The sequence below is a fragment of the Colius striatus genome, chromosome 10 (assembly GCF_028858725.1).
Source record: "Colius striatus isolate bColStr4 chromosome 10, bColStr4.1.hap1, whole genome shotgun sequence".
Taxonomy (NCBI): Eukaryota; Metazoa; Chordata; class Aves; order Coliiformes; family Coliidae; genus Colius; species Colius striatus.
The window spans coordinates 1,978,635-2,005,163 of NC_084768.1; the positions used below are offsets into that span (position 1 = coordinate 1,978,635).

A 26,529-nucleotide genomic window follows, 5' to 3' on the forward strand; every position below is an offset into this window, starting at 1 on the left:
GCGCCCGGCGGGAGCGGGCGGCTGGGCCGCTGGAACGCACAGAGACGCTCGGCAATGCTCCGTCAGGAGGGCTGCGTTAAACGTAATCCGTCCCCCCTTCATTCTGCAACTCGCAGAGCCCGAGTCCGCGGGAGCTGGGCAGGGTTTAGCCCCAGGTCCTGCAGCCTTTCCTCATCACACCGCTCTTAACGTCCTCTCAGCATCTTGGTGTCCCTGCCCTGACCTCTTTCCAGCAGTTACCTCTCTTGAGCTGGGGAGACCAGATCTGGACACAGGACTCCAACTGAGGCCTCACCAGGGCAGAGTAGAGGGGGAAGACAACCTCCCTTGACCTGCTGGACATACTCGTCTTGATACTTCCCAGGATACCATTCGCTGCCTTGACCACAAGGACACATCACGTCAAATGTTTTCATTTGCTGCCTAGCAGAACTCCCCAGTCGCTGCCGAGCTGCTCTCCAGCTGCTGCCAGGGGCTGTTTGTCCCCAGGTGCGGGATTCTGCACTTGCCCTTGTTGAACACGTGTCCTTCTATTCACATTTTTGAACGCAGTAACCCTGCTTTCATAGAATCATAGAATGGTAGGGGTTGGAAGGGACCTTTAGAGACCACTAAAACTGCTGCAATTAATATTTTGACCGGACAACATTTTGTCTCTGGAATTTAAAATACTGGCATTATAAACCACTCCAGGCTGAAGCCTTATTAAGCCACAACTCATAGACCATTTAGTATGATGGCTATAGAAATTCTGTGAGTTGCCACTCCTCAGCTGTCATCTGTAAGGCACTGCTCACATCCTCCTAGTTCACAACAAGCACTGAACGTCATCAGACAGCCTTAACAATTAGAGCACCGGAAACTCCCGCTTCACTGCAAAGGATGGAAGAGAGCAGGTGCCAATGCCAGGTTTTGCCACTGTCCTGCATTTCAACTCCTACAAGAGTTTTCCTGACGCATTCAGACTCCTGAAGCTGGTGTTTGACCTACTCTTCTCTGACAGAAATCCAAATGTACAACAAGCAGAAACAAAAGGAACGACCATCTTCTGCCTTCCTTCCTTTCTTATAGTTACGAATCATAAGGTTGAATTCACCTAAACAAGCTGTCCCAACAAAACTGAAAGAAAGCATCTTTCAGCAGTAAAGCACATATCTCTGGACTTAACTGTGTTCCTAGAAGTTAACAGAGAATGGCTGTTGGTTTCTCCCACACAGGTTTTCTTTTAGACATCTACAGACATGCAAATTGATGTACATTAATTATTCTTTCACAAATTGACACACAGCATCTTGCAAAATGTATTGCTTACCAACTTTGGCTGCACTACAGTAATTGAGCTCAAAGACTAAGATGTCAGGATATTTCCATATACAGATTTTCAAGGGGAAACAGTTATGAACACACAAACTTCTGAGAGTCTTTAATAAAGATCCTGTAACTGAAGACTGAGAACAGTAGATTAATTTCTGCAGTTTCTAACTACATAAGCCCAGGAAAAAAGAATCTTTATCAGTAGTTTTAACAAAATAGAGGTAGATGGTAACAATGTATTCTGCATCACAACTACCTCAGTCTTTAGAAGACACACCGGGCAACTGTTTTTGTTTCCCAGTACAGTTAACAGAATGTAAGGAAAATGGTGATAACTGTCTTTCTACAAATGCAATGTTTAACAAAATAAATGATTTCAAGAATGGAAGAATATTCTTGAATTTTTAGTTTGTGCACATCCTCATTCCTTTTTTAACCTACACAAGATCTTTACAAATCACAGCTGACTTACAAATCAAAGTTGGCCAGACCTCCTTAGAATCATAGAATGGTGGGGGTTGGAAGGGACATTTAGAGATCATCCAGTCCAACCCCCCTACAGAAGCAGGGTCACCTAGATCAGGTCACATAGGAATGTGTCCAGACGGGGCTTGAAGACCTCCAAGAAAGGAGCCTCCACAACCCCTCTGGGCAGCCTGTGCCAGGGCTCCCTCACCCTCACGGTGAAATAGTTTTTTCTTATGTTTAAGTGGAACTTTTTGTGTTCCAGCTTCATCCCATCACCCCTTGTCCTGTTACTAGCTACTATAGAAAAGAGGGATGTCCCAACCTCCTGACACCCACCCTTTAGATAAATGTTAATAAGATCACCCTTCAATCTCCTCTTCTCCAGACTAAACAGCCCCAATTCCCGCAGCCTTTCCTCGTATAAAAGATGTTCTATACCCTTGATCATCTTGGTGGCCCTGTGCTGGACTCTCTCCAGCAGTTCCCTGTCCCTCTTGAGCTGAGGAGCCCAGAACTGGACACAGGACTCCAGATGAGGCCTCACCAGGGCAGAGTAGAGGCGGAGAAGAACCTCCCTCGCCCTGCTGCCCACACTCTTCTTGCTGCCCCCAGGCTGCCATTGGCTTCTTGCCCACGAGGGCACATTGCTGGCTCATATTTAGCTTATTATCAATCAGGACTCCCAGGTCTCTCTCTGCAGAGCTGCTCTCCAGCAAGCCATCCCCAGCCTGTCCTGGTGCATGGGGTTGTTCCTTCCCAGCTGCAGGACTCTGCCCTTGTCCTTGTTGATCCTCATGAGGTTCCTCTCTGCCCAACTCTCCAGCCGGTCGAGATCCCGCTGAATGGCAGCACAGCCTCTGGGGAATCAGCCAGTGCTCCCAGTTTGGTGCCAGCAGGGAACTTGCTGAGGGTCCCTCTGTCTCCTCATCCAGGTGTTTGATGAAGATGTTGAACCAGACTGGCCCCAGTGGAACTCCACTGGCCACAGGCCTCCAACTCGACTCTGTGCCATTGATCCCCACCGTCTGGGCTCTGTCTCCTTCAGAGAAAAAGTCCAATAACATTAAGAGGATTTCAACCTACAGTGAAGTATTCTGCTTGTCACACGGTATCGCCCACAAATTAATTCCCAGGGTGTCTCAGTCTGTACTAAATTCTAAAGGAGATTCTGTTTTGCCTAGACAACATGGAAAAAATGGCAAACCTCTATATACCAAACAGAGTTCCTTAGATGAAAAGAAGTGGCACTTGCAAAGAAAACCTGGAATGAGAAAAAATGATTTTTTATTTTCAATGTCACAGTTAGGTGAAACCTGAACAGTACTCTCATTCCCTTGCACTCAGCACAAAGCACACTGCAACTAGTTTCCAAATCTTGAAAAATAAATTAATTCCAGGCTTTGACCAAAGAATTCATTAGGCAACTAGACAGCTAAAAAAGACCAGGGGTTTTTACCTTTTATCTAAAAGCCTCGAGAGAAGGCTTAGAAAATTCATTAGAAATACTTGAGCATTCAAACAGACATTTTCTCTTTAAAATCTTCTGCAAGTAGAGGTCTACCAACAAGTTACTTTGTCCAGTTCTGGCTTACTCTCTACTAAAAATCGATAGGCTGGATAATAACCATCTGGCTTTTAAAACTGTGTTGGAAACAACTTTAGACCTTCTTTTCCTACCAAAGACTTCCTTCCCTTCATGACTACCTTTTACTGTATATTTCAACCTGAATAAAATTCAGTCTCAGACAGGGTGTGTGGAATGTAAGTTAAGAAGCAATTTTAGGGCTTCTGTGAAGACAAAGAGGACTTCACCCTTCAGAGGACGAGTATTTTCCAAGGTTAATTTTATTCTGGATTACATCATAATCAGGTGGTGGCAATTATTGTCTTAAAAGCTATGAAAGCAAGACTTCAAGCCAGCAACAAATTTACAATCAGCTCTGTATTCAGTTACAAGTCACTGTCCTCTGAAGACCTTCTCTGGAATGCCTTATGTTAGCAGTTTCACTACACATACTCAGGGAATGCTCTATGTCAAATATCAGTGAAATGTTGTCTAAGGGATTAATCAGTAAATGAAGACATAGTTAATGGAACTGTAAGTTTTGTTTTCATTGGTATCAATTACTATGAGAAGACAAAGGTTGTTCCTTGGTAAATAAAAGTGGTGGCAAATGCGAAAGGGAAGAACACAGGAGTGTGTGGAATTAAGTGAATGCCTGAAGTAAGATTTGGTTGGGTTCCTTTTAACATTCTTTTAAAGTGCTTTGTGTGATCCACCGTTAAAATACACTTGTATAAAGACAGATGCTAGTATAGTTGATACCACAGGAATATAAACATTAAGCACTCACATGACTGCCTTGACTTGAATATTCCAAGAAAAAGACCAAAAATGCCCATATATTTAAGTACAGATTAGAAATGTTTCTACATCTTTTATATACAATCAAAGAACATGTTACACTCAGATTATTGGAGCCAACCCGTTATGATACAGTTTACAAAGTGACAAAGCCCACGGCAAAGCTATTGCTTTACTTTTGCAATGTAAACATATCTCCAAGAAGAATATGCTAACAGTTTCAGAGATGGCATGACTTAAATCAGCAAAACCAACGCAACTGGGCATATCAAGCTTTTGCTTCTATGAAACTTAGCTTATGAGCTCAGGCTGTACGTTTATTCTTTGAAGGACATCTTCTGGCATACAAAAGACAGGGTTGACAGCCTTAATTTGTTCTTCTCCTAATAAAGATAGTCCAGCAATTCCAAATAGGGTGTGAAATGGATCCACCTGGGAGAAAGAAAGAAAGTTAGTTTTGTGTTTGATTCCAAAAGTCAATCAGCTTCTCATTTGTTTGTGATGAAGCTTTCGTTTGCTAGCAAGAGAACCACAAAACTCTGTGGCTCTTCAAAATGTAATCACAAAAGCTTCTTTCTCCTTCATCTAGGAAAATGCCAGTGAGAGGATTTATTTAGTGACTGGGCTGGCACAGAGCAAAAGTTAGCATGTGAGCATTTTAATAAACTTACGACTGACTTAGAGCAGGAAAAGCCACCAAGAGCTGAAGACTACTTAACTGGTGCTGCACTCCAGCTTGCCTATCATTTTACCCCCTAAAAACCCACATAGCCCCAAAAAACTGCCATGAAACACAGTATTTTTTACAGAGCTCTCCCAGGTGGTCTTGTGAAAAACAACCTCTATGTTATGTGTAATGGGAACCAAACCAGAATTTGTAAGGAAAGACAACTGACTTCAGTGGGGGATCCTACCGTGCGAGTGCAATATGTGCTCCTCAAGCACGCCTTCAAAAGCAGCTCTACGCTACTCTGTCCAAGTAAACCACAGGCTTTGCAAAATGCGTACACATGCGTTGAACATTCAAACAAGAAAACTTGCTTCTTCAGTTGATGTTTTCAGTTAACTTTATTTCACTGAGGATTATTTACCATGTCCCCTGGTCTGTCAGCAAATCCTCCAGTCTCCTCATCCTGGCAAGCCAAAATAAAACAGCGCAGTTTCTCGCTGTCAATCCAATGTAACCTGCCGATCATCTTCAGAGATGCTAGCACCCACCAAGAGTAACACACATCAGGTAGCTGGCAAGCAGAGAAGGAGATTGTTATTTCATTTTGTTTTAGACTTGATGTTGCAAGCGATTCTGCAAATACTTGGTGTGTTGTTGTAACACTGTTGCAAAGTTTCCTTGGGGTAAAGGAGAAAAAGGTTCCTGGGTGCAGTCTCTTTACAGAGGACTTCCCTTTTAGGAAAGGAAAGTCTCTTTTTCAAACCTCTTCCTTTCTCCAAGGAACAAAACCACAAGAACATGATTTTGAAGCCATCTTCACCTTCTGTGGGAAAGGCTAAAAAAAGCACAGTGCCTTTTTCAGGAGTATGTACAAAGAGCTCCATATCAACTAGCTTCATTTAAAAAAACACAAACCCCATCTGTTGATTACCAGGGGAAATTATTCTAGGTTACACAATTTCCCAGTGTGCTGTGGAACATCACTGCACCAGGATCTACATCCAGTAAACCAGTAATTTTCATGCAGATCCTACAGAAGAGATCGTTCCTAATGTCAGGAAATCCTGAAGCTGTGATTTAACAGGGTACTGGTTCAGTATGTGTACCTTCCCAAACTGAGGGCTCAAACTAAGCATAGCCAAGGGCTGCGATGACAACTCTTAGTGACAGAACAAGGAATCAAAATGAAGCCCCGACTCCCTTGAAAAGTTTACTAACTATTTCGTAGAAGTCCTGATATCTTCTACAATTAGTTCAGTTTTAAAAAAAACATAACCTCTACTGAGGTTTGAAAAAACAACAGCAGCCATCTAATACCTTCTCTGGGCGTCCGTTGAGACCTCCAGAGGGCAACTGCCGTTCACAAAGCCACCAACCAAGCAAGTCCACATTTATTTGATGCAACTGGTCTGTGATAGCCAGAAATCCTGTGCAACAATAGATCTAAAATTACAGACATAAATTTTTTTGTGTGTTTAAGAGATGAGTACAGTTTAGCAGGAAGATCTCAAAGCAGGAATACAGTCATGCAAACACAATAAGCACACATTTCAACTTCTAGTTTCAATGAGTTTTACCTTTCCATTAGAAAAGTATGTTACTGTTACAATTGCTTTTGTATAAAAGGACCAGTTACACAACATAATTATATAACAGTAGCATTTTACTAATGGAAGACACTAATGCAAGGTTTGGGGAAAGGTCCTATGAGATCAGGCAGAGCCAAACAGTTTTATTTTAAAAACACAAACTCTCAAGCCAGAGTGCTCAAATGGATTTCTCTAAGTTGGATATGGCCTTCAGGAAAACTTTGCATGCAGCCTGTGGTTTCATTCTGCATGTGTCTCTTACCCTAAGGACTGCAGAGAGCAAATAAAAGAGCAAATGAATTCTCCAGCAGTAACAGGTTAACAGTCATCATTAACTACCCTGGCAATCACAAATCTAGTCACCTCAGGCTTCCCTTCAATGTGCCATGTAATACACGTGCATTGATTAATCCCTGTGTATCTTTTCCTGGGAGTCAACTTTTACACAACAGTGGACTCCAGTCACGTCATGCGGTCACTAAGAAACCAGCCTCGACTTCGATTGAAACACGCTTGTAGGAGCCTTTTCCTAATAAAGCACGTCCCCAGAACGACATCAGAAAACCAACATAAGCCAACACAAGCACAGATCGAGCAGGGATGTGCCTGCCCACGAGTGAACTGGGGTGTAGGTGACGGAGCTGCCCGTTACAGCGTTTTAGGCGCATGTGAATGTGCAACGCAGATCTAATCCTCACAGGAAATGCCGGCTGCTAACAGTGGGTTTGGCTACTTAATCTGACTTCCTTGACCACTAGAACATCGTCCAGCCATTTAGGCTGTATGGGCAATGCTAGCACAGATCAACTCCTGAGATAAGATACATGTGCTAGGTTAAATTATTTTTTTGCACAAATTAAAGAAAGTAGTGTAAGGCACGGAAAAAAGCACCACTTTCTCCTCAGCCAAATACCTCAGGTGCTTTCCTGTGCCACGGTGAACCCTGGCTATGGCATTGCTCACCACAATTGTGCAAAACACATGATTGCAACAGCATGAACATATCTTATTAAAAGTTGGTTGATACTCATGAATTCAGCTAAAGTGCAATAATCCCTTCCATGGCAAAAATCAAAGCAGGAAAGGTAGCTTTTACGTAAATTTTCTATGGCAAGAAGTCACTGAGATGCTTTTCCTTAAGATATCCCTTCATTTGTTCCAATTACACTACTGCCTTCTCTTCTCAAGCAGATCTTACTAAGCATTTTTCAGAATTCACTATAACAAGTAAAACACTCTTTAGTGACTACAAAAAAACATGGTAAATGTTCCTGAGTTCAGCATCTTAGCTTGAAACTGACTTTACTCAAAAAAAGCAAGTGAGTCTTCCCTTAAAAGGCTTGTGTCTCATTTTCATTTGGGTTCATCACCCAAATATACATTGATATACATCAAACATATCACATAATTGACCTTTATGTCTCATTACCATTTGTGACAGGCACAGTGATAGACTTTGTCCAATACCTCCATTAATACCCACTGCAAACTTTCTACAAATCCTCATGCCAACTAGTCCAACACCACTGTGTGAACACTGAAATACTGTCCTGGAAGGTGTTCTCTTACGATCTTTTGGGTTTTGCCCAGACTACAACCTCTCGAGGCTCTGCTCATCTTTCCAGATTTACCTACTTATTTGTTCATTTATTTCAACTAGGGTACTAGAGTCAGGCATTTGGAAAACAAAAGTACAGCAACTTACATAACTGATTTATGTTGTAAAGATACATTTAAAAGCAGTGTGTGATGCATGCTAATTTAACACATTTCCATACAAAGAAAAACTCACCTGTCCTGCATGCGACTCGGAACCTGGTCTACAACCAAATCCTCCATCAAAATTCATACAGGACAAAACAAACTCTACTGCTTTCCCCACATCAATAGCATCCAGCCTTCCCTGCAAGTCAGAAAAGCAACTCATGCACTTTACATTCTACCAAGCTCATAACTACAGAAACTTCAGCAGTATTAGTACTCTACTTGTATAGGCAGATTCTGTACTTGTATAGGTAATGATTTAGGACTTACCAGGAGTGCAAGAGTTGCTGCAGCACAGAAGGAGAACCTTGTATCTATTTCTCCTAAAATGGAGGGGGTGGGGAAGAGCATTTTTATTTACAACAACAAAAACATGAAATACATTTACATGTATGCTGAAACACAAGTGTATTTTTACATATACTCTGAAAATATGAAAGAAAACGTTAAGATACTAGGTTTTACACTGAACAACAAAAATCAGCCAAAACCTGCCTCCATATTGTTTTCTTTACCAGTCCATGAATTATTTCCTCAGTCATTTAGAAAGTGTAAATTACAACTCAAGTGATCTGTGTTTACTATGTACAGTAAATATCGTGTTTACAAATTATCTTTGTGGTACTGTATAGCCAGATATATACCAAAATCAATTAAACCAGTGGTAATTTACACGTAACTATGTAATTTTAGTTTATCTCTAGTGGTCCACTAGGTAACTGCAGAGCAGTGGACTCAAAAATACTCAGAATGCAACTCTCGATCTCCCTTAAATTCAGACAGAGGTAGAAGCTATGTTTGGCTTTAGAGAAAACCTGATGCAAGTTTTCTTTTGCTTACTTTGATCTGGAAGCTAAAGCAAGATCACTACACCTGTGGTAGAATGACTGCTTGGCAAGTTCATACCAATGTAACTCTCCTGGCACAAACTCCGAACCATTAATAATTGAAGTCAAAATTTAAAACTGAACCCAGTTGCAAACATTAATTTGTTTTGGTCAAACTGATCCAAGACTTGTCTTTTTAAGAAAGCTGCAAGCTGAAACATATAAAAAGATGTGCTGCTCTGCATGTCAGGTATCACACTCCTGCAGCTGTGCCATAACCACCCTTCAGAAATAATGCAAAACCAGTGTGCAGTCGGTACACTGTTTCAGTACTTGGATAAGTATGCAGCAAGCTGTGAACCATTTCAACACAGAGCATAACAGCTGCCTTCACAGTAGCATACATATAATGCCATGATCTTGATTGCTGAACTTACCCAGAATAATGACATGAGTGATAGGTAAGAGCTTTTACTAAAATGTGTTCCGTGGGATAAGTATTTCTGGAGTGACTACTTACGTTACAGCTTAGAAATACCAGCTTTGTTCATAAAGAACTCATGTGCAGAAACAAAATCAGTACTAACAGAAGTTCATGAGTACCAAAACCAGTTCTTACTCCCATAGAGTTAAAAGTCCATTCATAGCTGACACAGATAAAGATCACCACTGGCTGACATTAAATAGCAAGCATAAAACATTCCTGATGGAACAGCGTTATCTAGCGTATCAAAGTACTGCCAAGATACAAATGCCCAAAAGTTTTCTTCTTCAAGACATGGACAATGGATTTTTAATATAAGAACTGAACTGAAGTTTATTTATTAAAGGAATCAAGCACAAACCCTGTCCTCCTCAAAATCTCCTTTTTCATAGCTCAGAAAGTAAGTGTTCATGTACAATGCATAACCATAAAGACCATCCAAGGAAACTTTAAGTTCACAGACTTACACATGTCAACCAAGTCACTGAGCTGTAAAGATCTAAAAATTACCCCATTTGTCTCCAGAAAATGATCCATCTTCTTGTTGCAAGTTCTGTATATACTCAACAATTTTATTTACATCAACAACATGGAGGCTATCATATAAGATAAGAATCTGGAAAAAAAAATGACACAGTTAAACACAGGCAAAAAAAAGTCTTAAAAAAATCCTAGATTCACAAAAGGTTTTATTTCATTGACTGTGAATAATATCTGGTAAGGTTTATTAAAATAAATATATATATAAATATATCATCGTACCCGCTCCTTAGAAAGCAAATCTAGTAAAATTGCTATTAATTGTGATCAAAGGAAGATGTGACATGACCCTTGAAACATACTGGATATGTAGATAGGGCTAAATGGTGTTAAGTTTGCTAAGAACATGCTTGCTCATTAAGACATGATGGTTAAGTTTACCACAAACATTTTACATCACCACTTGCTAGCACTTTTCAGCTTCACCCATCTAGGGCTGCATTCATAGAATCATAGAACGGTAGGGGTTCGAAGTTACCTTTAGAGATCATCCAGACCAACCCCCCTGCAGAAGCAGGGTCACCTAGATCAGGTCGCATAAGAACATGTCCAGGCAGGTCTTGAAGACCTCCAAGGAAGGAGCCTCCACAACCCCTCTGGGCAGTTCGAGGGCTCCCTCACCCTCACAGTAAAGTAGTTTTTTCTTATATTTAAATGGAGCTTTTTGTGTTCCAGCTTCATCCCATCACCCCTTGTCCTGTTGCTAGCTACTATCAAATAAAGTGCTGCCCCAGCCTCCTGACACCCACCCTTCAGATGTTTGTACATGTAAAAATTGTATATTTCAGTTAACATGAAAATTTCTCCCAGTAAAATCAAATACTTATTTAAGACCTAACATCTCTAATCTTATCCTGAATTAGAATTTGTGAATGGAGTTTGACTGGACAGCTGGGAAAAGCTCAAATGTCACAGCCTACAGAAACTTTGGTTTCCTGGTTCTCAGAGGACTCAGGAGTAATTCTAGAGCTAAGGTGGTGATAAATATCAACTTTAGAGCAGACAATACTTGCCAACACTCATCACTGACCCAAGAAAATAGCATTTTTCTGTCCTACCTAAGGGTTTCAAATCCTTAATTAAATGGTAATTAAAATCCGTGATTGATCACTAAAAGCACAACATTCCCAGAGCTGACAATTTTTTAGGAAATAGTACACTTACATCCTAAAGTTTTGTCCATCAGATTCTAATTTTTCCTTAATAAGGTACTGAACTAGCTTTTGCCTGTGGCATCCAACAGTACCTGGTTTGTAAGGAAACGTGCAATCACCAAAACCATTCACAGCAAACGTGTTTCATTTTTCCTAAAATTACCCTTTACATTTACCTGGACAGCACTGAGAGTGTACAGAAGATGAGGATCATGACCTATGCTGGCACTTATTCCACCACATTCATGTTGACATGACTTGATGAATGCCAGAATCTCTTCTTTGTTCATTCGATGCAGCTGCCCCATGAGATCCATTGCTGTCAGCCCCCAGTAAACACCACTCATCCTCAAATACTCCGACATACAGTATTCCTAAGTAGTGCATGATTTTAGTTCTTGATCAGATAGGCACATCACCAATACAGAGCAATGAAAATACATTAGCTAACATCCACAGTTTGCATTGTGTCAACTGTCTTTCATCCCATTAACTACTTATTAGGTACCATGCACTCGCAAATACCCTGCATGTTACGCATCTCTGGATACACAAAGATATGTACACAAAGACATAAAACTGCTGCTAGCTGGAGTGTTTATCAAGCCTAGTAAGCATAAAGCAGTGCCCTGTGTGTTGTCCCATCAAAACAGCAATGTGTAAATGCAGCTATACTCCTTGTGTCTTCTACGCGGTGAAGAAGCAAGTGGTTAATTTCTTAGGTCTCAGAGTACTGATAATCTTCAAACAAACACTCAGATCACACATACCAAAATTCATCACAGCTCTAGGGAAATTAACAGATGGATTTCTTTTACACTTTGGACTGCTCGCCAAGAAAAAAATTAGCATCTAACCCTTAATTCTGAGTAAGTAGGTAAGGGTTATTGTTACTGCTAATAAACCCACAGCTGTACTGAAACAAATCAATACCTACGTAATCATCTTTCTTTGTTCCATACGAGGCTATATAGTCTGCATGTTTCTCTGAAAGTAACGTGCTTGGGGCGTCAGGCTTTATCACAACATCCTTTTGTGGTGTCCCCTGTGAAAAGTGCCAACAAAATGTCAGTTTTACTGCCAGTTCAAGAGGTTTTAGCGCCTGGCTATAATTCAGGCAGCGCTCACGGCAGTAACTGGGAGCAGACAGCCGTTTGCCGACTTTGAACACGGGTCAGGTTCGGTCGGCACCCTTCACTCCGCTTAAATCCTTCCCGGACAAAAGCTGAGATCGACATCTCTCAATAAAGCTGAGAAAAATCTCCAACCCGCGAGAAATAAACTACAATCGAAGGAGGAAACGGGAGCGGTTCCGGCGCGCAGAGGCTGCGGCCGGCCGCGGTCCCCGACAGCCCGCGCTCAGCGCAGCCTCCGCCGGCCGCGCCCTCGCCGACCCTCCACCGTCCCTGCCCGTTGTGCAGCCGGAGTGCCGAGGGCCCGCGGGGCCATCGCCGCGGCCCGCCGCGCACAGCCGCCGCCGCGCACAGCCGCCGCCGCGCACAGCCGCCGCCGCCGCGCACAGCCGCCGCCGGGCACAGCCGCCGCCGCGCACAGCCGCCGCCGGGCACAGCCGCCGCCGCGCACAGCCGCCGCCGCGCACAGCCGCCGCCGCGCACAGCCGCCGCCGCCGCGCACAGCCGCCGCCGGGCACAGCCGCCGCCGCGCACAGCCGCCGCCGGGCACAGCCGCCGCCGCGCACAGCCGCCGCCGCGCACAGCCGCCGCCGGGCACAGCCGCCGCCGCGCACAGCCGCCGCCGCCGCGCACAGCCGCCGCCGCGCACAGCCGCCGCCGGGCCCCGCCGGGCCCCGCCGCACCAGACCCGGTCCCCGGCGCGGCGCGCCGTACCCACCATGGTCGTCACCTCGCCGGAAGGAGCGTCACCCTGCGGGGCGGAGCGCAGCGTGGCCCCCGCCGGGGCCTCGCTTTAGCTGCCCACGAAGCTGCCCGGTAGCGGCTGCGAGCTCACGGCGGGGCCGCGGGCCGGTGCTGCGTGTGCGGCCTGCTACGGGGCCCGCGGCCGGCAGGAGCCGCCGCTGCGGGGCCGTCTGTTGCCGTGCGGCCTGAACGGAGCCGGTGCTGCGCGGAGCCCGGACAGCCGCGGCGGGCCCGCGCAGGGGCCGCTCTCCAGCCCTGTGTGTGCACGAAGCCGTGCAGGTTGACCGCAAACACAGGGTATCTTAAACGAGGTGAGGTTAAATAAAGCAATCCATAGCAATTCCTTCTCACGTGTTCTTGTTGCAAACAGAGTTAAGTGTCTGCACTGGTTGAAAGGATATATATAATAAACTAGACATGAGCCAGCAATGTGCCCTCGTGGGCAAGAAGCCAATGGCAGCCTGGGATGCATCAAGAAGAGTGTGGGCAGCAGGGCGAGGGAGGTTCTGCTCCCCCTCTACTCTGCCCTGGTGAGGCCTCATCTGGAGTCCTGTGTCCAGTTCTGGGCTCCTCAGCTCAAGGGGGACAGGGAAGTGCTGGAGAGAGGCCAGTGCAGGGCCACCAAGATGATCAGGGGAATGGAGCATCTTTCATATGAGGAAAGGCTGCGGGACCTGGGGCTGTTTAGTCTGGAGAAGAGGAGACTGAGGGGGGATCTTATTAACATTTATACATATCTAAAGGGTGGGTATCAGGAGGTTGGGACATCCCTCTTTTCTATAGCAGCCAGCAACAGGACAAGGGGTGATGGGATGAAGCTGGAACACAAGAAGTTCTATTTAAACATAAGAAAAAACTGTTTCAGTGTTTCAGTGAGGGAGCCCTGGCACAGGCTGCCCAGAGGGATTGTGGAGGCTCCTTCCTTGGAGGTCTTCAAGACCCACCTGGACATGTTCCTATGTGACCTGATCCAGGTGACTCTGCTTCTGCAGGGGGGTTGGACTGGATGATCTCTAAAGGTCCCTTCCAACCCCCACCATTCCATGATTCTATGATTGTATTATATACTAGATTTGAAGTAAACATGATTTAAGTCATTCATAACAAAAAGCTACAGACTTTCACTTGAATCATCCTAATTGAACGTTGACTTGCTTGAGTGTAACAGTGCAAAAGGCCACAGACTCTCAAGACATTATTGCTACTATTGGATAATATTTAAATATTATCCAATAGTATCTCAGAACACACAGAAGATTGCAATCCAGGGCTTCAGTGCTGAATTGGACAGGCTATTCAGCTGCTGTGGAGAGCAGCATAAGAACTGAAGGGCAGCTATTAAGATATTTCAGCCACCGGATAACTTACAGAAAATACAATGTACGTGATTCCACAATCAACATTGATAAAAACCAACCACGCTTTTTTCATGGCAAAGGGGTACAAGCTGCTGGCACAGCCAGGCTTTTGACATTTGATTTTCATACAAATGTGAACAACAATACCACTTTTACTTTGAGATACCATAGTGGTGTGATGGTGGGTTGGCCTTGGCTGATTGTCAGGTGCCCACCATGTTGGTCTAGCACTTCTCTCCATGTGGGTCAAGATAAAAGGCAGTTTAGTAAACCAAAAACAAAGGTTCTGCAACGAAAGACTGAAGAACAAAACATTTATGCTCCATGTCCCATCAGCAGAGATGGAAAGCAGAGTTTCAGTGTGTGCAGTGGCTGCACTGAAAGAGTAATGTCATAAACAAAGAGTGCACCCCCTTCCTTCTCCTTTCTCTTAGCTTTTATTGCTGTGTAGACATCATACGGTATAGAATATCCTGTTGGCCAGTTTGGGTCAGCTGTCCTGGCCCTGGCCCCTCCCAAGATCTTGACAACTTCCAGTCTGCTGGTGTGCAGAGGAATGGAGAGACAGCCTTGGTGCTGTGGCAGCAGAGCTCAGCAGTGGCCAAAACTCTGGTCTATTACCAACACCTTTCTAGCTACCCACACAAGACACTATGAGGGCGTCTCTGGGGAAAATGAGCTCCCTCTCAGCTAGGCTTCAATACAGATGTGTAGATAGGTAAAATGTGCTTATCAGTGCACTGAATTCTAGCTGTATGTTGAAGCATTGATTGTGTAAATTATCTGCAAGGCATTAAGTGTACTCTCTTGAATATTATTGCTTCACTGTTGTAAAGCAGTATTATTTAATCAAAATAACCTTTTCAAGACAAGTAGCTACTTTTATTTATCTATGAATAACCTTTTTTTGTATGAAATTTTAATGACAAACAAAGCACTTTTCTGGAAGTTGGATTTTGGACAATATTTCATTCTTGCATAACAGTTCAAACTAAGGTGTTCCAGATATTTTTAGTATCACTATTAACTTGGTATGCTTGGTTCTCAATTGCTTGTTTTGCTTCTGAAAGTAACAAAGTATTGATTTTATACTTAAAACCAAAGAAACACTTCAGTAGGAAGCTGGCCATCTAACAGGTGTTATTTTGGCACATACATTAACTGAATTAAAGAAGCTGATTGTAACCTTGTATAGGCTTTATGCTGGCAGGAATCCAGTGGTTTATCTAATGGAGGCAGGGAAGCAGCTTGGACTTTGTGCATAGGCTGCTGATTTTTCACTCCAAAATCAGTGGATTTTTTTTCCCCGTGCTTTAAAGGCACCTGAGTAAAAGGCATAAGCATAATTTGTATCTTTCTGTTACTTATGTATTTCATGAAGACTTGTGGATGTTCTTCCCATTCTCAGTACAATCTCAAGTACACCATACCACCATATCGTATGGTTGTTGGGCTTTTAAATATGAGCACTCAAGTATGCATTGTGTGTTCCACTTCATATAAGGTTCTGTTCCTTAGGTCATGTTTCTGAATGCCATTTTAATTACTGAGCAGTCCTTTTCCTGGTCATATATTATTTGTCTATTATTTGCAGGGTTTGTGCACACATAGTATCTTTGTATTCCTCAGTTGATTGTTCATCACAACAATCCTTGTGATGATATATAAGGAAATATATTAGTCTCATTTCAATGTTTTAAAAGTTTTAGAATAGAGCATGGATTTTACTACATGTGTTCTACACACACCCCCCAAAATCCCAAAGATGGATAGATGAGCTCAGAATCTGAACAAAAAGCTGGTGTCATTGGTCAGAGGTAACTGACATACAGGTAACTGAGTCAGGTTACCTCTGACTCTCAGAGGTAACAAGCAGCTCCACCTGATTTAGTCAGGAGCCCAAGCACCTGTAAAGATGTTAGACACTAAGCATATTTGCAGGATGCAGGAAGGGATTTAAATACTACAGTGCTCAGAATTGAGATAGTACTTCTAGCTCTCTTCGAGATTAGGATCCATAACCCTTCAGTAAGCAAATAAGCCCTTTTTGCACCGAGGCAAAGAGACAGCTTAGCCTGGGATTGAGGACATCCCTAGGCCTGAGAAACTGAATAAATCAGTACACTGGGGGAATGTTGACATTAGGAAGTAACACAGACCTATACTGTTGGATTTATAGAGTGGAATGGTTGGATTCAGGACCTGAGAAGAATTTTGTAGGGTTTTTGCTTTGAGCTGGACAGAATACCCCGTGATAAGCAGCTGGAGCACTTTTGGTGTACTCCTAGATCATGTCTTAAAGTCAATTTCATGCAAATTTCAGTTCACCCGCTTTGAAATCTCTCTGTGAATCGAGGCACAGTAAGTGGGAACAGTTCACCTCAAAACCACACTTCTGACCTGAACTAAACCGTGCATGTGGGTGCAGCCTGGGAAGGCAGTTGCCTGAAACTGGTCAAACTGGAGGCTTTTAATTTGACTACTATATGTAAACCCATCAAATATTTTTTTTTCCTTAATGTCATAAAAACATACTGAGATACATTTATGGGACTATCTGACACGACCTATAAAGAAAGGGAAGGGACAGAGCTTGAGAACAAATTAGAAACATGCAGTTGCATTTTGTAATAATGTTGGCCTGTACGACTTTCTGGAGACTCAGAAAGTCAGTGAAGTGTCCTTTTCTTGCGTTTTCACTCTCTCTCTTTTTATTATATTCGTTTTCATTACAGTTGTTACAGATTTCATTATTGCTGTTGTTCTGTTATTCATTGTAGTCAGCAAACGGCTGTTATCTCAACGCACGAGTTTTACTTCTTTTCCCGCACTGGGGAGGGCGGGGAGTGAACGAGGGGCTGCCCGGGATGAAACCGCGACATCCCCGCACGGGGACGCAGCGGAATGCACCTCCGAGCTCCGTCCTTGGGTGCGCTTCTCCTCGTAGAGTCGTACACTGACAAATGCCCGGCTGCAAAGAAGGCATCTCTTCAACGCATCTGACACTCGCAGCAAGATCCCGGAACCAAAAGCCAGCGACAAGCCTTTTCCCGCGAGGTGCGGGTGTCCGTGGCGGGCCCCGCGGTGCCGCAGCAGCTCCGGGGCGCGGGGCCAGCAGGGGGCGCGGGGACCGATGGAAGCACAGCGCAGACGATGCTTTGTCGGGGAATAGATAATCTCTAAACGTGCCTTCCAACCCCTACCATTCTATGATTCTATGACTCTGTGATAAATAAGAACATAAAGAGACGCAGACCTGACTGGAAAATGGTAAAGGTGATGAGATACAAACATGGTTAGTCACACCAATTGATGAGGGATGTTTATTTCAGTAAGATCCTCTGATGAAAGGTCTTGTCAAATGGGATAACAGAAAAAGTGGGAAGCCATAAACAAAATACGGAGACACAAACTTTACAGGCAAATGTAACAGCAACAAAGCCGTTGAATGTAGGGTGCTCACCAAAGCTGGTGTCTCACTGCCTCTTCTAAGCTGGACAAGGGAGAGAAAATGGAATGAAAGACTCACAGGTCTAGATAGGGAGACTCACATGGAGATCACTCAGAAATTATCATCAGGGGCAAAACATGTTCATGCTTGGGACGATTAGTTTGATTTATGAACAATCAGAATGGAAATGCTGCCACCTCACCCCTACCTTCTCCCCAGACCTCAAACCCACTACGGATCGTCAGACCAGGAAAGTGGCTTAGGAGCATCAAGGGACTAGGTTTAAGGAAGAACTTTCACTAACTTTGCAGACCATCAGTGGTGCTCAGAATACATAAATCTCTGTTGCGGCAGTATTCTGATGAAATAGGGTAACTCGAGGAAGCAACTACTCACTTTGAAATAACAAATAAATCCTCAAACTTTAATGCCAAGGCCATAAGTTCCCCCAGTCCTTCCACTACTAGCAGACAAAAGGCAAGATGTGAAATTTGGTGATTATGAAAGTAAATTGTCCTGAATTGATACCTCTGGGAGGATGGAGAAGGTGCTATATATGCTTGATGTCGTTTTCTTACAATGAGCCCACGCAAAACCTCCTCCGCTAACCGTAGAGGAGACACATATCCTCACTGTCTCTAGTGCATAAACAGTTGGTTTGTTTCAATACAAGCACAGCAACAACTTCCATGGTCTATGCATATTGATTCACTCATAAATAAACCAATCGTGTACTTCTGAGGGTCTTCAGGTGATTTTTGAAAGGATATCCTTATTTGCAAGCCTTGGAATGCACCTTTCCCTCAAGTTGTTCATGGGTAAAAATGTAACGATGCCCTACAGGTGCATTTCTGTAAAGAATTACATAGAGTTACTTCAACATTTTTTCAATATAAAATGTTCTGTGTGTTTGGCTTGGTGATGTTTCCCTAACAACAAACTAATGGATAAGTAGCAGTGTGGCATTTGTATGTAGCGTCCTTTTGCTGCAGTGATGATCTAGGCCATCGAGATTGAAAAAGAATCTCAGCAATCAGACTAATTTAAGTTGCCATTGCTGCATTCAGATGAAACACCGGGAGGTGGATGACAACGGAAGGAAAGTTTATGACCAGAGTCTGTATTTGTCAGGACTGAACCTGGTTTTTGGCCGACTCACAAAAGTGTACCCAACCCAAAACCAAAACTGAGTGTTAAAATTCCTCCCGGTCAGAAGGTGATGGAGAACGCAGCTCTTCGTGAGCACACCTACGTGCTTCGTTGTCAGCCCCCGTGAACTCCTGAGCTCTCCTCGCGTGGGCGAGAGCGTCCTCCCCACGGCGGGAGCTCAGCACGGGCGGCCGGACAGCTCCGGGGCCGCGGCGGGCGGCGCTGCCCGAGGGCGCTGCCGGGGCCGGCGGGGCCCGCGCGGGCAGCATGCGGCCCCAGGGCCGGCTATCCGCTTCCTACCAGCGGCAACACCACTAGGCTCAGGGCAACGGGCGCGGAAGGAGAGCGCCTTTCTACCTTGACGGCAGCGCGGGCGCCCGCAGCCTCCGCCGGAGCCGGTCCGGTTACCGGCCGTCACGCGTCGCGGGGGACCGACCAGCGCTCCGCGGCCAGGCGTCCCTCCGGCGCAGGGGCGAGGACGGACACCTCGCCGCAGCGGGCCCCAGCAGGTACGGCGCCCGCTGCCAGCAGCTGCCGGAGCTGTGGCCGGTACAGCCGGAGCGGTCGGGGCGGGGGCGCGCGGTCCGGCGGCGGCCGTCCTGCGGCCCCTGGCGCGCCCCCGCTGCCCGCGCCCCCCCGCGCGCCTCGGCACCGCCCCCGCGGGCTCGGCGCACGCGTCGGCCGCGGAGCCGACGGGACGGGCGGGTCAGCGCGGGGGGCGCGCTACGAGCAGCCGCGGCCGGGCGGCGCGGAGCGGAGCGGTGCGGGAGGGTTGTCCTGCCGCTGCCGCCTCTCATGCCTTCACGGCAACAAAGAGCGCGCTGAGCGGCGGGCGGCGGCGCCGGGCCCTGGCTCTGCCGGCGCGGAGGGCACCGCGAGACGATGGCGAGGAAGGGAGAAGCTTCCACGCATCTTTACGGTGAGCGGCCGGGCGCGGGGGCAAGGCGGGGCGGGCGCCGGCGCCAGCGGGGGAGAGCAGCCGCCGCCTCTGTCTCGCTCCGGCCTGTTTACGTTGCGGATCCAGCGTGTGCAGCGGCGGCGGCGAGAGTTTGTTTCCCTCCGCGGATGCCGGGGGCAGGGGTGGGCGTAGGCACCCCCCCCCAGCGGCCCCGATCCGCTCGTGCTGCGGCTCGCCCGGCCCGAAGAAGGCGGGAGCGCCGGGCGCGGGGAGCCGCTGGGTGCAGAGATGAGGGCGGGCAGCGTGAGAACCGCCGCCCCCTCCGCGGGAGCAGGTGCGTTGCGGCCGCTTTGTCAGGCGCGGGCGGGCGGGCGGCAAGGCCGCGGGGCGGCGGGTGCGGGGCCGGGCCAGGCCGCGGGGCCGCTGCGCGGGCCAGGGGTTGCTCACCCGCCGTACCGGCGTCGGGAGGAGGGAGCCCGCTGTGCTCGTGGTGCTTGCGGGGGGGCTGGTGGGCTGGTGTTTTGGGCGTTTGGTGTCTGGGAGCTCCACGGGTGCAGCCGAGGTACCAGGACTGAGCCGGCTCCGCACCTTGGCTGGATCCTGCCACCCGGAGCGCCGGGAAGGTCACCGGGGGCAGAACTTCATCCCAGTGCGCGAGCTCTGCTTTAATTGCTGCTTGAGAGCTAACGTGTCTGCGACAGGGGACACGGGGTTTGCAAAGCCGCTTAGCCTGTTTGAAGGTGTCACTGCAAAACCGATTTCCCCTTCCAGTGTGCACGAGATTTCATGGCAAAACAAATCAGCAGGACGAGCAACCGCCACTAGCAATAAGGCTTTTCTCCTCTGGGTCCCAAAGGCTGCCTGTAATTGGCAGAGTTGTACAAACGGATAGAAGTGTCTTGGTAAAACAGCCCTTGCCTTGGAACCCCAGGCATGCCATGTGTTATGTCTACAACTTGGAAAACTCTGTTTTATAGTTCACCTCCATGATGTGAACCTTGATCTGGCTAAAGGAAAATTCACAGCTTGACTTCCTCCCAAAGAAGATAAAATGAAGCCTTTAGGGGTGGAAAACAAGACTGATAGTCAGTGTTTCAAAGGTGAAGGCTAAATAGGTGAATCTGTATTTACCTGACTTCTGAGATAACTTCTTCTTACTCCTGTGGTTTTGCAGAGTATTGCAGACACTAGGCCTAGGATCACAGATACTCACCACTGATGGTGTGAAGATAGGCGTGGAAATATTCTTCTCAAAAAAACAGCAGGAATACAGTAAGCAGAAGGGAAAACACCTTTTGCATAGAGTTGAATATGTGTGGTATGTGTCCCTCACCACTCTGGTCAGAAAGTTTTGGCAGTAAGTACCAAGTGTTGTGTTGTAAAACGGTTGCTTTAGCTTCATTTTCTTTCAAAACATGTTACTCAAGTAAGAAAGGGTAATGCTTTGGTTATTCAACTTGAGGGAGGAGACCATTGTATCTGTAATCAATAGTTATTCTGAAGAATTCTTCTGACTTGAAATTTTGCTGGTTTAGCTGTTTCATGTCATCAGTGTGTTATCTCCTTTTCCTGTGTGGATTTTGCTAGTGGCAGTGTGCATTGTGTTAATACATTTGTAGGAATCTTGAATGATTACTGTAGTACTGGGAGGCAAAGTTTGGATTCAGGTTTGTTTTCCCTGTTAGATCACATAGACTTACAAAGGGTAAGTGCAGCATTTCCAAATTCAGTATATACAACGTGGTTTTCCTTTTAAGTTAGTTTGATGTAATAGCTGTTCTCTTGACTTTGTTGTCTCTACCAGTAATTGGTTATTTATTAGCCCTCATACTATATTAGTTATGTTTTTCAGATCTATAGGGGACTAAACTTCCCTTCTTGTAATCTCAGGAATCCCTCAGAGTTTCAGCATTTATAAATGACAAGGGCAAATTCTTCTGAAAAGGCAAATCACTTATTTCTCGTTAGAGCTGGTTTTTGAGCTTGTGAGATCTTTGTATTTTATAGCACTATTAGCTATACATAGAACTATTTCCTTTCATATAACTGCAATAGTAAGGGCTGTCCTGTGACTGTTGAATTTGTGATAGAATTCTTCTTGACTTCATTGCAGAATCAGGCTCTTAGCAATGGTTCTACCATAAGCACTAATCATGTAGTAGTGAACTGTACTTTAGCTGTTAGCTTACAAATCACTGAAGTCCAAATGGATGATGATGTTTTCTTTAAAGAAGGCTTTTAGCGCTGTTTTAAGAAACATGGTATGAAATGTGTGAAGTGACAAATTTTATTAACTCAGATTTAGCTAGCTTACTTTGTTAGATCTGCATATTTGGATCCTCTCTACTGCTTTCCTGTGCGTGCAACCAAAACTAGAGTCTGTAATTGGGATTCCTGGTTACTCCTGAAGTGATCATGTTGGGTTTTTTAGCAGAAAGAATTCTATTTGTTTATTTTCCCAAGTGGAGAAGGTTTTGGTGTTTCCTTTGAAAGAGCTTTTGATGAATGATGAAACTTGGTATCAAGATACCAAGTAGCTTGGACTGCATTTCCCTTTCTTAATTTAATCTAGTTACACATATGTACCATGCAGAGAGGACATCCTCAGTCTAAGGAAAATGGCCCATTTAGCCTCAGCAGTGTCACATGATATGTGTGACACTGCTGCAGAGAGCCTCCTTAGCTCCTGCCTGTAAATGCTTTCATGTCATACTGTGTCATTCATTTTACCTTTCGAGGTTCAAATTTCATACCAGTGGAGTACATACATATTAAACTTGAAACTTTATTTAACTCTTTATTCACATCTGAACATGCTCAGAGGTATTAGAAGTAAGTGAAACTCAGATTTAGATGGTTTAAGCCTTTCTTCCTCTGACAGATTTGGTCCATAGGTACAGAGCTTCAGCAACGTCTGATTTTGCAAACATGCTGCTATTAGATAAAACAATTCCCTGTGAAATAAATTCAGGGGACTGGGGAGAAAAACAGAGAGAATTTCTATTTCCTACCAGCTGTTACTGCAGAATAGGTCTCTTTGAGTGAGAACTTTCTTGCTTAGCATGCTGTTTCATGTTTTGCCGGGTCCTGTGTTAACGTCCTCGTCCCAAGAGTTACAGTCAACTGCTCAGTGTCCAAGTGGAAGCTTTTTTTTTCATTTTTACCAGGGCCTGTATTGACAGGGCAATGGTTTTAAACCGAAAGAGGATGGATTTTGATTGGAGATAAGGAAGAAGGTGTTTTGTTTTTTTTATCATGAGAGTGATGAGATGTTAGAACTGGTTTCCCAGAAAAGTTGTGGATGCCCCATCATTGAAAGGTCAGGTTGAATGTGGCTTAGAGCAACCTGATCTAGTGAGAGATGTCCCTGCCTGTGCCAGAGGGATTGGACTAGTTGATCTACAAAGATCCCTTCCAACACAAAGCATTCTATGGTGTATATACTGTGTTTGTATTTGTAGCAAGCAGATAGGGTCCCAAGTTGTTTAGATAACTAAAGTTCTTACACTGTACCTCTAATTTGTCTGGGTAGTAATTGCATGAAGGAGAAGGTGATGTACTGACCTTAAATCATGATAAGGTTCTGAACACTAAGTAATTGAATTGGTTTATGTGTTCCATTTCTTTTCCATTAAAAAAGTACATTTAATGAGTACTGGAGCTCAGGAAGCCAGATTTCCTCTGCTTTTGGTTTGTGACTAATTGACTCTGTTGTCAGCCAAGTTGGGGAGGACTTCCACTCCCTCCATCTTTGATGCTCCACTGTCTAATACGGTGTTTGCCTAACCTTTCATGTCTCAAGTCATTGTCTTTCCTTGCCTCTTGCTCACAAAATGTAAAATTACCTTAACAGGTACCCACTATTCAAGCAGGTACAGTGAAAGTTGATGGTGGAATCACCACATTTTTCAGTTATTGGAAAATATAAACAAAACACACAGAGAAGGTTTATACCATAAAAGTAAGTTTAATAAACACAACACTTAAAATGTTTGCAAAGTTGAAGAAAAGACACAATAGTAAGTACTTTAGTTGGAGTGAAAGTGACAAAGAAATTTGAGGCTATTTTTGTGGCTACTGTTTCTCTCTTGATATTTAAACCATAAAATGAACACAGTAGGAGACATAAAAAACCACCACATTTTATGTATGTGAGCTGCCATTTTAATATGTCCAAGGAACATTTCTCCCCAGAGCAGAATTGGGTCTAAACCAGGTGTCTAATGTGGAGATTGAGCTGTATGACATGTTTATTACTCTTATTATTAATACAGATTATTATTTAAACATCATGATCGTGTTCTTATATTCTTATAATCTATTTGTTTCCTTGGAATGGGTAAGACATAAAATACATATAATAATTGATGGAATGTTCAGTATGGTATCAAGAGAAATGTTGTACAAATTTATTTCAATTTATCTTTTTTTTCATGACAAGTTTTTAACTCAAATTTATGTCTAAAGAAGTCAGTAGAAAGTTGTGCTCCAGAACTTTAGGAAGCACGTCGCTGATAATCCTAACTTCTTCTTATACACACTAAATTACAATGCTAGAGGAAAAAATAAAGTTGCCCATAGAGCTGTGTGAGAGTTGACTCAAAGGTTTTCAACAACTTTTGAGATCAATTGCTGTCAGAGGTAAATGGGCATTGCAGGGCTGTTTAAGTGCACATTTTCGTAATCCCTATTTTGAAGACTTTAAAGGCACATTACTGACTGTGATAGGATATGATATAAACAGGTATATAATGTTAAAGATATGTATTATTTTTACTGGACTATGATAACTGCCTCTATTAATGGATATTTTATCAAATTACAGGGTATTTACCCAGTAGAACAGAGATTTCCTAACCAGCAGTGCGGTTAAATGTGTATTAGAGTAAAACCTTGATTACAAAGACAACTGGACGTTCGGAGCTTTTTGTGCAGTTGTGATATTCCAGAGGCATCTGTACTTAGCATTTTGGTGATAGTGATACCTTTGCAGGATTCCTGCACTGTGCTGATCTCAGAAACAGTTTTAACATCTTTTCCTCATTTGGGTTGTCATTGAGACTTTTGTGGGATGACTTGGATGTATAAAGCTGTGTATAGGAGGGTGGATGTCAGGAGGTTGGGACATCCCTCTTTTCTATAGCAGATAGTAACAGGACAAGGGGTGATGGGATGAAGCTGGGACACAAAAAGTTCCACTTAAACATAAGAAAAAACTCTTTCAGTGAGGGTGAGGGAGCCCTGGCACAGGCTGCCCAGAGGGGTTGTGGAGTCTCCTTCCTTGGAGGGCTTCAAGACCCGCCTGGACACATTCCTATGCGACCTGATCTAGGTGACCCTGCTTCTGCTGGGGGGTTGGACTGGATGATCTCTAAAGGTCCCTTCCAACCCCCACCATTCTGTGATTCTACAATACTCTTAAGTTTTTGCAATAGGTCTTGAACAGATTATGGAGGAGATGTAGGCAACTCAGTTAAACTTACAAACCTTTCATTTGATGCAACAATAAGTGCTTACTTTATTAATGTAAGTAGCTGAGTTGAATTTAATATGTCTTCTTAAAATATGAAAAGTACTGCATACCAGAAGCAGTTAGGTCAGTAAGCAAATAAACAATAAATCCAGTAGGATTTAGTCAATACAGATTGCTCATCTAGTGATTGAGTACTTTGTATTTCTTGACACAAAGTAATTGCTATGTTTTCCAGTCCAGTTGGGATTTTAGAGTGTGTGAAAGTATCAGAATTTATCCATTTATCTCCATTTAAGCTCAGGCTGGTGCCCTTGGTTCCTACCTGACCTGTGTCCTAGGGGTGTCTGTCTCTAGTCCTGTTTCTGAAGTGCTGTGTCCAATCACTGGGCAGACCCTAGCCTGATACTGTTTTGCCTGATGATTACTGAATTGTTAGTAGGACCTGTTGCTGCTTTGTGTGCTTGCCTATAGCGCTGGTACTATAGGTGTGAGGTCACTGCACAGCCTTTGTTTTGGCATCCTGGGGTCCAGACTTGCCTCCTCTGAGGGAGCAGTATGCTTCTTGCTGCTCCTTGGCACTCTGTAGCCTATCAGCACATTTTATCTTCTCACCATGACAGTCAAACACTAAAAGACAATCCTTTTCGATTAATTGTCTCAAATTGAGCATTTGTCACAAAGCAGTTATTTTCACAACTCAACTTGATAACAAGAAGTTACAGAAACCTCTTTACATCAGATGCAGAGACACTAATGGTTGTGTGAAAGTGAGACCTAGTGGTTTTCTCACACCTCTTTGACATGCTGATGCTCTGGTGTGCTGGCAGTTAAATATCCTTGGGTGTTGCATCTCTTTCCAAGCTTCTCTCACTTTCAAAATCAGGTACAGCCATAAATATAAAATGAAATGAAATCTAGCCTGTTGATTTTTTCTCATACACATAGACCCAGTATACTTGTTGACATATTTCTAGAAGCCTAGTGAAAATCCCAAAGGCAAGAGAGGAGGCTTGTTCAATTAGGAAGGTGGTTGAGCCTCAGCAAGTTTGAGAGCCAGAATTGAGAGCTAATAAAAAGCAATGTTTGTGTGGGATGCTTTTATCCCTGTTTTCTTTTATGGTATTTGTAGCAGCTCCTGGTAAAGTTCA

The 26,529-nt window shown here is 44.4% G+C and overlaps 2 protein-coding genes and 1 non-coding gene across 6 annotated transcripts in view; 1 reads left to right on the forward strand and 2 right to left on the reverse strand.

The window, feature by feature from the left end:
• Window positions 1-3,609: 3,609 nt before the first annotated feature.
• Window positions 3,610-13,090, reverse strand: RABGGTB (Rab geranylgeranyltransferase subunit beta). Of its 3 annotated transcripts, none has more exons than XM_062003810.1 (9): window positions 13,027-13,090; window positions 12,113-12,220; window positions 11,352-11,549; window positions 9,992-10,097; window positions 8,441-8,493; window positions 8,199-8,309; window positions 6,135-6,260; window positions 5,239-5,388; window positions 3,610-4,579 (listed from the first exon to the last, which is right to left on the reverse strand). In XM_062003810.1, the coding sequence occupies exons 1-9, from the start codon at window positions 13,027-13,029 to the stop codon at window positions 4,439-4,441; spliced, it is 996 nt and encodes a 331-aa protein (XP_061859794.1). In that variant the 5' UTR covers window positions 13,030-13,090; the 3' UTR covers window positions 3,610-4,438. The 3 variants fall into 3 exon arrangements, with proteins under 3 accessions (XP_061859794.1, XP_061859795.1, XP_061859796.1); XM_062003811.1 differs by having other exon boundaries at window positions 13,023-13,054; XM_062003812.1 differs by lacking the exon at window positions 13,027-13,090 and adding an exon at window positions 12,304-12,590.
• On the reverse strand, window positions 10,967-11,052 carry LOC133626320 (small nucleolar RNA SNORD45). The gene has a single exon (XR_009819408.1). It is a non-coding gene; the product is annotated as a small nucleolar RNA SNORD45 (small nucleolar RNA).
• Window positions 13,091-19,701: 6,611 nt separating the features above from the next.
• The window catches only part of SLC44A5 (solute carrier family 44 member 5), a 74,572-nt gene continuing 67,744 nt past the window's right edge, over window positions 19,702-26,529 (forward strand). Inside the window, exon 1 of one of the 2 annotated variants that reach the window (XM_062003466.1) lies at window positions 19,702-19,929. In XM_062003466.1, coding sequence (XP_061859450.1) covers window positions 19,893-19,929 — 37 coding nt within the window. In that variant the 5' untranslated portion in view covers window positions 19,702-19,892. Of the gene's footprint in view, window positions 19,930-20,182; window positions 20,243-26,529 lie in introns of those variants that run through there. The other variant, XM_062003464.1, reaches the window with a different exon arrangement.

Bases quoted from the DNA above. Each gene is read 5' to 3' on its own strand.
- RABGGTB (XM_062003810.1), bottom strand. The intron at 8,494-9,991 runs GTAATTTTTAGA...CCTCCATTTTAG, and splicing joins ATTTTCTGGAGACAAATGGG to GAGAAATAGATACAAGGTTC. The intron at 5,389-6,134 runs GTATTAGATGGC...TCTGCTTGCCAG, and splicing joins TCAACGGACGCCCAGAGAAG to CTACCTGATGTGTGTTACTC.